The 13,276-nt window shown below is 45.5% G+C and overlaps 1 protein-coding gene across 4 annotated transcripts in view; it reads left to right on the forward strand.

Moving 5' to 3' along the window:
* Positions 1-325: 325 nt before the first annotated feature.
* Positions 326-13,276, forward strand: part of MDM2 (MDM2 proto-oncogene) — an 80,720-nt gene continuing 67,769 nt past the window's right edge. Inside the window, exons 1-6 of one of the 4 annotated variants that reach the window (XM_078676685.1) lie at positions 326-500; positions 1,395-1,473; positions 1,797-1,871; positions 1,998-2,131; positions 3,615-3,661; positions 10,989-11,053. In XM_078676685.1, coding sequence (XP_078532811.1) covers positions 1,414-1,473; positions 1,797-1,871; positions 1,998-2,131; positions 3,615-3,661; positions 10,989-11,053 — 381 coding nt within the window. In that variant the 5' untranslated portion in view covers positions 326-500; positions 1,395-1,413. Of the gene's footprint in view, positions 653-1,122; positions 1,197-1,394; positions 1,474-1,796; positions 1,872-1,997; positions 2,132-3,614; positions 3,662-10,988; positions 11,054-13,276 lie in introns of those variants that run through there. The other 3 variants (XM_078676660.1, XM_078676676.1, XM_078676668.1) reach the window with 3 other exon arrangements.

Consider the following 13,276-nt stretch of genomic DNA (forward strand, 5'->3'; position numbering starts at 1 on the left):
GTTTGTTTACAATTGTCATTTTTGCCGCATGTATCTTAACGTTTGCTTTTGTAATTTGTTCACTTGTAATGTTCTCCTCATGTATCAGTTCTGTTCCTATTGTGAAGCGCTCTGACACCTTCGGGTAAAGTCCGCGCTATATAAAAACGCATAAAATAAATAAATTGACGATCCAGATAGCTGTCCCCCACAGGCGAGACATAATTGGCTTTGCCACTGCTTGTTCCGGCTGGTGACATAACTTGTGTGGGAACTTCTGTGTTTTACTTTACAACCTCCCTCTCAAGCGAGACTTGAGCAGAGTAGAAACGGAGTCGGAGGGGCGCCGTTGTTTACAACTCGGCATGCCGCTGCTTAGGTCTGGTCTGGTCGTGGGACAGAGACGCTGATCGCTGCGAGCGGGAAGTGCAGGGAGAAGCTCACGCAGCCTGCGTGAAGAAGGAGGAGACCCGAAGAAAGCCGAGGGCAGCGATTAAACAACAACATCCGTGGGATTCAAAGTGCGTCAGTATACTGGTTACTAGGAGGAACGGGCCTGGCCACAGCCTCGAACTTTCTTGGAGGTTGTAGCCGACAGATGCACATCATTCTCAGCGAGGTTACGCACGCGAGGCCGGGGCTTGAGGTGAGGCCTACCAAGGAGCCTCGTTTGGTGGGTTTCGACGGCAGACTTTATTGATGTGTTCGGGGCGGTAGTCAGGGGCAGCGGGCATCCATGAGTACAGCGAGGGTGCGATTCACTTGAGTAGTTTACAGAGGCAGCGGGTATTATATTCTTTGCCAGTCCACAGTCTAGTCCAGAGCACTGTCTCGAGATAGACTGCATCAGCAGCGTGCAAGGACAGCCTGTGTTGTGTTAGCGCTAGGTTGCCGGCGAATGTGAGCAGGTTGCAGGGTGTCCGAGTGTGAGGTGGTGGATTTCCGGCTAGTAGGGTGAAGGGGAAGCAGGCAGGGTCCCAGGTCCGGGCAGAGCGAAGAAGCACACTGGCGGTGTAGCGCTGCGGTGGCGATTCTGAGTCAGGCAGCTGCCAGTGAGTCACCGCCCCTCCGCAGGTCATGCTCAGACATGTCTGCAGTGCTCCCGCTGGGTCTAGCCCCGACTTGTCCCGCGCTCTGTACTTAAAGCTGCGACGCCTCACCCTCGCAGCACTCTAAACACTGCAGCACTTTATCCACTGCTCCCTTATTTATTTTAGGTAAAGCTGGGGATCCCCGTTTGTCTTCAGCCACAGCCTGCTGCAGGTGCCATGGCAGTGAGAGAGAACATGTCGCTGGCGCTCGCTGACTGCGCTCTCCGCTGCTCAGCCTCTGACCAGCAGCTGCTCTGCGCTGACTCCATCTTTTCCCATTGTGTTTTATGGCTGAAAACAACACTTTATTTTATTTTATTGTAGGCAACCGTGCAATACCAAAATGTCTTCAGCCGCAGGCTCCTTAAGCACTTCTATGCTGGCTTCTGAGCACGAGGCGCTGGTAAGGTCCTGTTTTGAAACGTTTGTTTCTAAATGCTTTACGTTTGTGTGATATTTGATTTGTTGTCAGATGGATCTTCACTTTTATAATAGTTAATTTACTTTGACATCTGCAAATCTCGCATTGTCTGCTAGTTCGGACCTGTCTACATTTAAAGAACTATGGTTGTCCATGTTTTCATGTATTTCTCTCTGGTCCTGTTGCCTAATTCACTGTGCTTTGGGCCAGTCTCATAGACCTCTGGGAATAGAATTGTGGATAGCTAGCGTTGGTCGCTTGTGTGGGTTTTATTGGTTTGCTAACCTCTGTAAATCTCTGTGCAGGTTAAACCCAAACCCCTGCTCTTGAAGTTACTAAAGTTTGCAGGTGCTCAAAATGACACTTTTACAATGAAGGAGGTAGGTTGTCCTTGCTTTTAATCATGGCGCACTCAATGTACATTGATGACACCTGTTACTTTATTGTGCGCTCGCCACTGTACTTGGCTTTCTCTCAAGCGTTGACGCGTTGCGCTTGTATTTCAGGTTATATACTATCTTGGTCAGTACATTATGGCCAAACAGCTGTACGATGAGAGACAGCAACATATTGTCCACTGCTCTAATGATCTGCTCGGAGAACTTTTTGGAGTACAGAACTTTTCTGTAAAGGAACCTAGGTAAATGACATACGGGGTGGGGACATTTGTGATTACGTGCAAGTCCTTATGTACTGAAAGTCTGTCCTCTTCTTTTGTGGTCTTTTTCTGCTTAGAATGTTAATGTTATTAAGGATGCCGTTTTTAGCAATTGGCTTGTCTTACAGTGCTGTCTATAGCAATGCATATTACCTCTTATGCGTATGGTACACAGTGATTTGCCGCATTCAGGTTAGTGCCATTTACCGTTCTTCTGTGCACTGGGGCTGTGAAATGTGTATATTTTTTCAAACTACCTTTGGGACATGTCTTTGCTGTTCTCTATGGTATTGTCCAATGACTTGTCCTAGTTTCACTCATCCATGTAAAATGAATTGATTGGCCTGGCCCATTTTTTTCCCCTTCACTATTGGATTTTTATTTATTTATAAACTTGTCATTAGACCCCGCCCCCTCCCCACCTGAAGAGCTAATTTGTTTCCACATCTGTCTTACAATTGTCTCTTGAAAAATTCAAGCTATAGTTGCAGTCTTGTCTTTAAAGTCGCAGTACCAGCTTGTATTTTTAATTGCACTTTTTGAAAGGTTTTAGTAGTCTCTTGAACAAATACCATAAATCAAAAGACTTCTTTTTGCACAACAATATCATTTAAAATCCTTCACTATAATATTTTGAAACTTGTTTATTGTAGTAGAGTGTACAAATCATGGAGTGAAAAAATATAATGGCCTCAGTGTTAAGGGGCGAGAAATAAGTCAGTTAAGCACATCCCAAATTACATTTATAGGTTCAAGTGAATTCCTTTTGGGGAAAAAATACACGCTCATAATATAAAATCGGAATTAATGCAGATTAGTGGACAAGACAGTTCATTTTGCTTAGGAAGTGGGGCAATCCTAAAATAAAATGCTGGTTTTTACATGTAATAATCCTGGAAAACGTTCTAAATCAGGAAGCATGTTAAGACTGTTTTTGATTCTTCGTTTATAGATCCAGCTTTTGAGGCTCACTACTACAATACACATTTCAATGTGGTTATTTTGCATATTAACCGAGAGTAAATACTTCCTAGATTGTTCCTTTTCTATTTTGCTTGTTATGCAAAAATATTTTAGCGTCATTTAATTGTGTGTGTGTGTATGTATGTATGTATGTGTGTATATATATATATATATATATATTATACACACACACAGCTTTTTTTTATTATCTTGAGCATGGGCTTTATTGGGGAAAGATATCCTCTTAGCAGTGATGTAGTTTACGGATGCATGTCACCAACTATTGTGTAACTGTCAAGTCACAGGCAAGCCCATTATTTTATCTTCTCAAGACCTTTTTGCTGCAGAGGCAAATTTGCTGCTGAGCAGCAAACTGCAGCGGATGTTTGTGATATATGAATGCCTGTCGCAGACCTTGGTGTTCACGTTGTGTATCTGTTCCCTTTTCTGCTAATCTTCATCACTATTCTGAATAACATGTTTCTTTTTCTTTATCCTCTAGGAGATTGTATGCAATGATTTCTAAAAACTTAATAACAGTCAGTCAAGGTAAGAACTCCCAGAGATGTCAAGACTTGATAGTTATCTTGCATGCAAGTCTTTTAAATGCTCGATGTATGCATAGTTGGTAGGGGTTGACAACTTAGCTTTGCTTGTTGTGGGAATTAAAGAAATAATGAATCTATGACTAGAAAGTATATTTAGGGTTTATTTTATTTAGTCGTCCTTGGGTATATCCAATTTTCCTTTCTGCTATTTTATTGTTTTTTGAGTATGCATTTAAATCTTCTAAAGATTCATGTGAATACATGTGAATAGTATCTGCCATTGTATTCTCCCTTCTTTCATCGGTGTGGTGGTGAGGCTGCTGGAGAACTCCATTATACTGCTCAGATGCTAGTTAATCTGTACTACAGTGGTTTGCCCTTCACAGCTCTTCAAAGTGGGGTAAAAAGTAAGACCTGTATTTTGGGCTTCAGGCTTGCAACAAAAGCAGGCCGGACTAGAAACCTTAAGCAGACCTGGCAGTCTTTTTTTTTTTTTTTTTTTTTTGAAAACCTTTATTGAACAGAGAAAGCTCACAAATACGGGCCTACAACCCACCAGGGCTGGCCACCACATAACAAAAACAGCAGGAGACATATATCAGGTGTCACAATATACTAAGGCAACAAATCAGGGGAAAGAGCAAGCATCTTAGAGCAATCTCAGGAGCAAACAAATAGAAAGGTAGATTTCTTTTTTAAAGAACGGGTTAGGGAGGTCAGGAGCCTGGCGGGCCATAACACAAGCCAGAGGGGCGGGGTCGCGGCGGGCAGCAACGCAGCGATCTTAAAGACACAGGAGAAATAAATACGACAGAGGTATACCAGCAAGTACCGGGCAAAACAACGGGTAGAAAGAAAAGCAATTGTGTACACAATCCACTGCCCGCCCACCGCAGCCACCACCCGTCCCACCGATCAGCACAATAAAGGACCCAAATACCAAAGCGATACGAAATGCACCCCCAAGTAGAAAAAAACCCCACAAAAAAGGGGGGGGAGAGGGAAGGGAAAGGGGGAAAAAGGAAAAGGAAGGGACCCCAACCCAACCACCCGCCCCCAGGTGACAAAGCAGGAAAAACAAACTTCCGGTACAAAATCGACCACAAAATAGGAAGACAAACAGAACAAATCACCATCTTTGTAATACCGGAAAAATACACCAGAAAGACACCCGGGGGACAGACGGCGATACAGAGCCCCGAAAAAGGGGATACACAAGGGCCATAGAACCAAGTAGGGAGAAAAAAGGAGGAGAGAAAGACCCCTCCAAAAACAACAACAGACCCTCCCACCCACCCCACAAGCCCTCCCTACACCCCTGCAGAGGGCTATGGCCTACCCCCCGGCAGCGTGCCTGTCGCCCTAAATAGAACCCGAAATATAGAAGAGAAGGAACAGGGTAGAAACAAAGACAAAAGGGAAGGGGCAGGGGAAGGGAAGGAACAACGCACACACGGGGGAGGGCGAAAAATCAGTATCATCTGCTCCCATCCCGCCACCTGCTACAAGGGAAGGGTATAGCCCATGGGAAGTTAACGATATTAGAAAAAGTTTCAGGAGTCCCATAAAATTACAGGAACATCACAACAGTACTTGTCAATCACATAACAAAGAAACCAGACTACCGCATATAAAAGTCGTTTCAGCCCTGTCCACTTTTGTCCAAGGTTGTAACCATCCGAACAAACAAAGAGCAAACGATGAGGGACACAGGGCTCAGGAGAAAATTTCGCGGCAGTCCAAAGAAGAAACTGGAAAGAAAATATTGAAGATCCAGGTCTCTTATGCCTCTCGGACGTCCCATTTTTTCCCCCCTTGAGTGCCTCTTATTAGTCTAGCACAAGTTTGAAATGTACAACTTTCTTGTAGACTATGCAACAAGTGCGGTTTTTGTTGTTGTCAGAAACTTGGCTTACTGAAAATCAGCACCAGATATTCACAGCCATTACCCCATGTCTTCTCGATTGCGAGGCCGAGTAGGCAATCTCAAAGAGGGAGTTGAATTGCCATTATCTTTAAACAGCCTGTGCTATGCACGTTCACGGAATTAACCATCACAGGTTGTGAGGCGGCCTTTTTCTCCATTACCCTTTCCAGCAATTTTTCAATTTCTGGGATTTTGATTTATTGCCCTCTGGGCTCGGCATCCAGCTTCATTACATCACTGGTTGACGCTTTGCCACCACTCGTCTTGAGCTATTCAAACTTCAGTCATTGGCGAAATTAATCTCTATTTTGATGACACTAACGTGCCCCGTGGCTGCCACCTTGGTTTTCGGACTTAGAAGGTCTTCAGATTTTTCAGTCCGTCTGCTCCCCCATCCCCCCCCCCCCACACACACACACATAGGCTTGGGCATGCTCTCAATGCAATTTTTTTCTAACTTGCCTAATCTAGCTGTTGACTCAACTTTACCCCTCCTGTGGTCGGGTCACCTGGCTATTCCTTTTCAGATTCCTATTCTTGAATCTTTACATATTCCTGGTTCTGGACATCAGTCAGGACATGGAAATGGGCTATGGTGACCCCTACTAGTTTCACTCATGCCTTTGCTGCTAATCACCCTGTCCTAGACAGTTATTTTGACACAGCCAATGTGCAAGTGGAAGGTTGGATATCTGAGGCACTGGAGCAGATGCACCATTGACAGATTGCAAAAAACACAGTTGATGGACAGAATGTAGAACAATGTCATACATTCACCCCAGTACAAGGATCTGGGCCTAAATCCATCGTTTTTTTGCACTCCACACCACCCTGGGTTAGACACTGGCTATATGCAAATCAGCTCTGACCCTGTGCCTCATGGGAACAGTCCAGTCCGAACTACCAAGCCATGTCTTTCCCAGACCGGAATCAAGCATCCAAGGACCGGTTTCTGGCTATCAGCCTTCATCAGCCTGGATAGCTTGACTCCAGTGGTGTGGAGAGCCTGGGACTCACGTCTGAGCATCCCCAGCCCACTCGGGGTGAAATTGCAAAAAACACAGTTGATGGACAGAATGTAGAACAATGTCATACATTCACCCCAGTACAAGGATCTGGGCCTAAATCCATCGTTTTTTTGCACTCCACACCACCCTGGGTTAGACACTGGCTATATGCAAATCAGCTCTGACCCTGTGCCTCATGGGAACAGTCCAGTCCGAACTACCAAGCCATGTCTTTCCCAGACCGGAATCAAGCATCCAAGGACCGGTTTCTGGCTATCAGCCTTCATCAGCCTGGATAGCTTGACTCCAGTGGTGTGGAGAGCCTGGGACTCACGTCTGAGCATCCCCAGCCCACTCGGGGTGAAATTGCAAAAAACACAGTTGAAGGACAGAATGTAGAACAATGTCATACATTCACCCCAGTACAAGGATCTGGGCCTAAATCCATCGTTTTTTTGCACTCCACACCACCCTGGGTTAGAGACTGGCTATATGCAAATCAGCTCTGACCCTGTGCCTCATGGGAACAGTCCAGTCCGAACTTCCAAGCCATGTCTTTCCCAGACCGGAATCAAGCATCCAAGGACCGGTTTCTGGCTATCAGCCTTCATCAGCCTGGATAGTTTGACTCCAGTGGTGTGGAGAGCCTGGGACTCACGTCTGAGCATCCCCAGCCCACTCGGGGTGAAATTGCAAAAAACACAGTTGATGGACAGAATGTAGAACAATGTCATACATTCACCCCAGTACAAGGATCTCGGCCTAAATCCATCGCTCTTAAAGAACTGCAAGCGCCTGAAACGTGTATGGCACAGAGGTTTTGCACTGTCAGCAAGGCTAATTATCGCTCAGCTCTTAATGCATATCACAGTCGCATCAGGAATGTTTGTTGGCGATTTTTATGCCAATTAAATCACAGCATCTAAGAATTGTCCTCGAGAAATATTCTCAGTCGTCAAGTAATTATCCTCCTTGCTGGACCGAGTTTCAGCCTAAAACCCGCCACCAGAGGAAGGCTGCAATGCTCTTGCCCGGGGTGTGTGTTTTTTTAAAAATATATGTGGCCCCAAGGTTTGCCTCCAGATCAATGGCTCCCTCTCTGCTCCAATACCACTAAACAGAGGCACAGTTCCCACGAGCCACCATCTTGTCCACACCGCAGGCCAGCGCCTGTCAGCCCAGGTCTTTGCCCTACCTGAGGGGATGTCTCCTGTCTTTTTCATGCAGTGCCCCTTCCCCCCCAGTCACGGCCGTGGCTGCCCCAGTCCCTGCAGCACGGGCTAAGTAGCGATAATAGACCACATCAAAGTCCCCCGGCTCGGAGCTCAGATGAGGTGTGCCATCTTGGATCCTCGCCTCCGCCACGCCCCCTTGAGATGACTCTTTATGCAGGAACCTATTGTTGAAAGTGGGTTATTGGTAGGGGCTATTGTAGATCTGCCACTGGCAATAAGGCCACTAACACATGCTAGGACCCAGCATAGGTCTTAGAAAATTATTCCTATGCTCAACCCTTAGTAACGTGGCTGCAAGCAGACTGGCTTAACTTCAAAGACCGGTATGTAAAGCATTTAAAAACACAATTTCAGTAAATAATTAAGACACAACACAAAATAAAAATCCAACACAAATTTATAAAAATAGGTAATAGTTTTATCTTTTAAATGGCACCAAAACGAAAATAATCCACTGTAGGGAACCAGAGACATGAATTATTAAAGAGTAGTCACTTTCTAGTGCTTAGAAACCAACAGTGTCCCTTTTAGTCATTTTGTTTTCTCTGACAGGGACACCTTTAAAAATGGTTCTGGAGAATCTCACCAAATGTGGCGCCTTCCCCAGCAGGCGTGGTCCAGTTAGAACTCCTTCCTGAAGTTCTACTTGCGGGTCCCAAGTATCCAACACACAGTCCAAGTTTCTGGAATCTCCAAGAGGGTCCTTGAAAGTGTGAAACTTCAATTCCGCAATCCACTTGAACAAAACCCTGACAAATACACTGATGCGTCTCCAAGGTGTAGATTTAGTTGGTGATGTTCCAGTTGAGCTTCTTTTAACCTGTAGCTTTCAGGAAGTCTACTCTTTAGTTCTTTTCCAGAAAAATAATCCACAGGGCTGTAGTTTCAGATGGTGCAGTCTTCATAGGTCAGGCCTTGGAGTTCCTTGCACAGCAAAATCTTTTCAGCAGGGCACTTCTTGCTTCATTCAGTTTCAAGCAGCAGATCTGGTGGACTCTGCCCCTCTCAGACACTTATTCGAAATTCTCTGGGTCAAGCACCAGGTCACTTCTGACTAATGAGAGCAGGGTAACTCCTTATAGTTATGACCACATCCTGTAGAGTGTGGCATTATTTTGTCCCAGAGTGCACCAATCTTCCAAATCCATAATGGCTGATTTTCCAGCAAGGAGGTAAGAGCTGGCTAAACACACCCCCTGGAATGGCTTATCTCCATGGACTCTTCCCCCTACCATCTGCACATACCTTCCTTAAGCCTACCCCTGACTCTTGGTCAAGAGTGTCAAAGTGAAACTGAAACCCAGGCCTCCCCTCTGCCTTTTGAAGAGCATGGTTTACGACTCCACCCCCTGGCCTGGCATTCCTATAGACCAGCACACTGGGGTTCTTTATCACCTCTTCAAAGCAGCCTGGCTAATCCACTTAACTCTGACCAATCAAGGCAGACCACTGGAAGGCTGAAATTGGACTTAAAAACAAGAAAGTCTTATAACTTCTTGTATGTACACTTCAGGAGAAATTCAACAATATAATATTGTTGGATTTTTCCCTACCATTCTAGTAAGAGTTTGTAAGGTAGCTCTATCTCCTTCCTATCAGGAGTTATTCTTTAATAACTCCCTGCCATGTTAACCTATGGGTCATGGGATTTGCAACAGAGAAAATGACTTGGGCCAGTTTTTTAGCACCAGGGCTTATAAAAAACACATTTTATAAGTATTTCCGTAATTTCTACAGGACCCCCACACCCCTGTGCAACTAGGGGAGACTTTAGGGGTTCTGAAACTGCAGAAGTATTGCAGATCCTCTTACCCAGTGCTCCTAGCATCAAATTAGAATTTGAGCACCACTTAAACACAATGTGGCGAGTGAAATGTGAAATTTCACTTTACACAGGCATATAAAAACTCATTTTACAAGGGTGTACCTTCTAGATAACTGACCCCCCACCCCATGAATACCTAGGGGAGACCCTGGGGTCCCTAATATGCCAAAACACTGTATGTTTTCCACTTTTAAGTGCCCCTACTACCACAATCTAGATAGGGCACAATTTACTGTTTAAAAGCAGTCCTGGCACCCAGTGCTACTTTTAAACTGACCTCAGGCTTCAGCACTGCACACACGCTAGTGCAGAAAAAGCTGCTGGCCTCTAAACTGCCATACCCCAGGGTACTGGGGACTTCTAGGTAGTTTCAATTCCCTGCCCTATTATATACTAGGGGCCTATGGGGTAGGTCATGCCAATTACAGGGGTATCCCACCATACCATGTACCCTAGTGTAAGTTGGGTGTTTTAACTGTATTCTAATGTGTTCCTTCATCTCAGCACTGGCCCTGGGCCTGGTTAGGCAGAGCCCAGGGTCAGTCAAAATCAGTTACCACCAGCATCAGTCAGCAAAAAGTCGGGGGGTGCCCAAGGCACAGGATGACTTTGCAACACCTATATTTAGCTTAAGCACAATATTTTTTTATGTACATATCCGCTTTGTCATGCAGCACCCCTGCCAAGCAGAACCTGAAGTCAAATTGGGAAATCGCATGAGCAGCCATCAGCAGTGGGATACATTTATGGCTGGAGGGAGATGCATACTTGGTTTGGAAGTATTTGCTGAACCGATTTGCAAATGTCCATTTGATGCTGTACTTAAAGTAGCTTGACAGCCCCTTTTAGTTGATTCTACCCAGGTGGTTGCAGTTCTCTTCCTATTCCGTACATATTTAAATGCTGTTCTGGGACTGTCTAATCGGTAGTAGCTAATTCTATAACTGATGTGCTTTATTCATGTTTTTTGTTGCTACTGGATTAGTTTAGGTAGGTTGAGAAAGATTGTGTCTGGGTTTAATGTCACATTTTTGGTGTGTGCTGTTGGGTACAGTTAAATGGGGAAAGTTACTGATCAGAACAGTGTGTGTGCGCGCTTGCAGTGTGTGTATTCCAGTGCTTGATGTATGTGGTCGGTAGCAGGAAGAAGACAGTGCAGATGCACTATTTTATACATTAGGCTGTTAATGGTCATTGGCAGTAATTCATTCTTAACATCTGTATAATAATTACCTGAATTGCTCTTTAGAACTCTAAAAGTTATTTTTTTCAGCTGTTTTAAATTACATTGTTCACATACAATTTTTACCTTAAATTTGTAATTTTATTTTTAGAATCTTCTGTGGTGTGCTCCTCTGTGAAAGACTCCAGTTTACTGGAAAGCGAGTGTGTTGTGAAGGTGAGCATATACTGTATAGGTAATTGTCAGAGTTTCCTCCCCTCCATAAAAAGTGAACTGCCTTTTACGTTTTCATGTGGTTTTAGGTCACTCAAGTGGACATTTTTAAATTCCAAAATCAAGCCAGATTCTGGTTTTGTTATTACAATGCATCTATGTTTGGTCACAATATTGTAAACAAACCACTATCCTACCATATAATTGAGTGTAGGAGAAGTATCAAACTCTAGTTGTGGCATGATGTTTAGTTGGCTACCTAGTGGCCTCCTTCCCTATTTGTTTATAGTCTAAAATGTTTAGTTGTAAACATATTTTCTATGACAAGTCCCCATACACCCCCTTTATCAAGAATTGTCACCACAAAATCCAGGCACACTGAGAAACGGTGCTTAAGCGAATGGCCCCTAGGTAACATCAACTTTCTAGTTGTATTATTTCAAGCACATGATACGTTTCATGTCATAATTAAAAGGCAAAGTTGCTCTAAATGTGACTGACAGTTGAAGGCTAACGTTGGGGCACCATTCACAAGTGTGTTTGCATTGTTTAGGGCTCATTGTTCTTTGATAAGCTTAAAGTAGTTGTTTATTTTTCTGTGCAGGGATGAGGGGCAAAGGGGACACAACCGAATTGGCAGTGTACACATGCTTGCTCCTGTCTTGAGCTGGCATGCATGGTGCGATCTGTTATGTTATGTTATGTTATGTTATGTTATTTATTTATTTCTATAGCGCACGGCTACTCAAAAAGAGTGTCCCGGCGCTTTAATGGAGAAAGAGACAATACTGCAACATAAGAAACATAACACCAAGATAAAAACTAACAGAAGAATGGGCCGGAGATTCGCAGGAGACCGGCTACTGAGTGAACAGCCACGTTTTGAGGCCCTTCCTGAAAGCCAGTAGGCTGGTCGCTCCCCGTAGGGCCTGTGGTAAAGAGTTCCACAGCTGAGATGCCAGCAGTCCGAAAGAGCGGCCTCCAAGGCGCGCTTTCTTTACCCGGGGGACAACCGCAAGGTGCAAGGCTTCCGACCTTAGAGACCTGGTCGGATGGTAAAAGACCAGTCTCTTTTGGAGGTACTTGGCTCCCTCCTTGTGAAGGGCTTTGTAGGCCAAGGTCAGCGCCTTAAAGGCAATCCTCTTGCGGATAGGAAGCCAGTGTAACGTTGCCAACAAACCCGAGGCCCTGGAGCGCCTGCTAAGGCCAAAGACTGCCCTGGCAGCGGCATTCTGTACCACTTGCAGCCGCTGCAACAAGTACTCTGGGAGGCCCAGGTAAAGAACGTTGGAATAATCCAACCTGGACCCGATCAGAGCCTGGACAGTCAGCGTCCTATGTTCCACGGATAACAGAGGAAGAAACCTCCGCAACATCCTGAGGATGCCAAAGCAAATGCCCGACACCCCCAGGATCTGGGATTTTAAGGAAAGCCTGTTATCCATCTTCACCCCCAGATTCTTAGCGACCTGAGAGGAGCAGGACGGAGGGAACATATCCCGTGGCCACCAGGTCTGCCAGTCTGGTTCTGTGTCGCACCCAAAGAAAAGAACTTCGGACTTGTCGGAATTGCACTTAAGGCTGTTTAGATGGAACCAGTGAAAAACAGCCCCAAGGCAATCCCGAATACTCTCCCCATCAAAGTCGCCTCCTCTCTTACAAGAGAAGAGGAGCTGGGTGTCATCCGCATAGGATACGATCTGGGCACCATGCGACTCCACCAACGCCGCCAATGGGGTCATAATGATGTTAAAAAGGGTCGGGCTCAAAATAGAACCCTGAGGGACCCCGACTCCCAGAGGCGGCATCGCGGCGGAATCCGGCGGGGCCCAGATCGACTGCCGGCGGCCGGCTAGGAAAGAAGAAAACCAGTCGAACACCGTCCCCCGTAGGCCAATCTCGAAAAGTCTGGCGAGAAGACCATCATGGGGAACGGTGTCGAACGCCGCCGACAGATCTAACATCACCAGCATGACTTTGCCCCCAGAGTCCAGAACCCCTTTAATGGTTTCCGAGACCTCCAGGAGCGCTGTCTCAGTACTGAGATGGGGACGAAAGCCCGATTGGGTGGCGTGCAGAATCTCATGAGATTCAAGAAAGTTGGAGAGCACGCCTTGGACGTGCTGTTGCCATTCTGTTTTTTATTTCGTAGTGTCCCAAGTTGTGGCATTCCCCCTGACCTAGATTTCTGACTACTGTTAGCTGAGATGACTGCTTGAAGTCGCC

The sequence above is a fragment of the Lissotriton helveticus genome, chromosome 1_1 (genome assembly GCF_964261635.1).
Source record: "Lissotriton helveticus chromosome 1_1, aLisHel1.1, whole genome shotgun sequence".
NCBI lineage: Eukaryota > Metazoa > Chordata > Amphibia > Caudata > Salamandridae > Lissotriton > Lissotriton helveticus.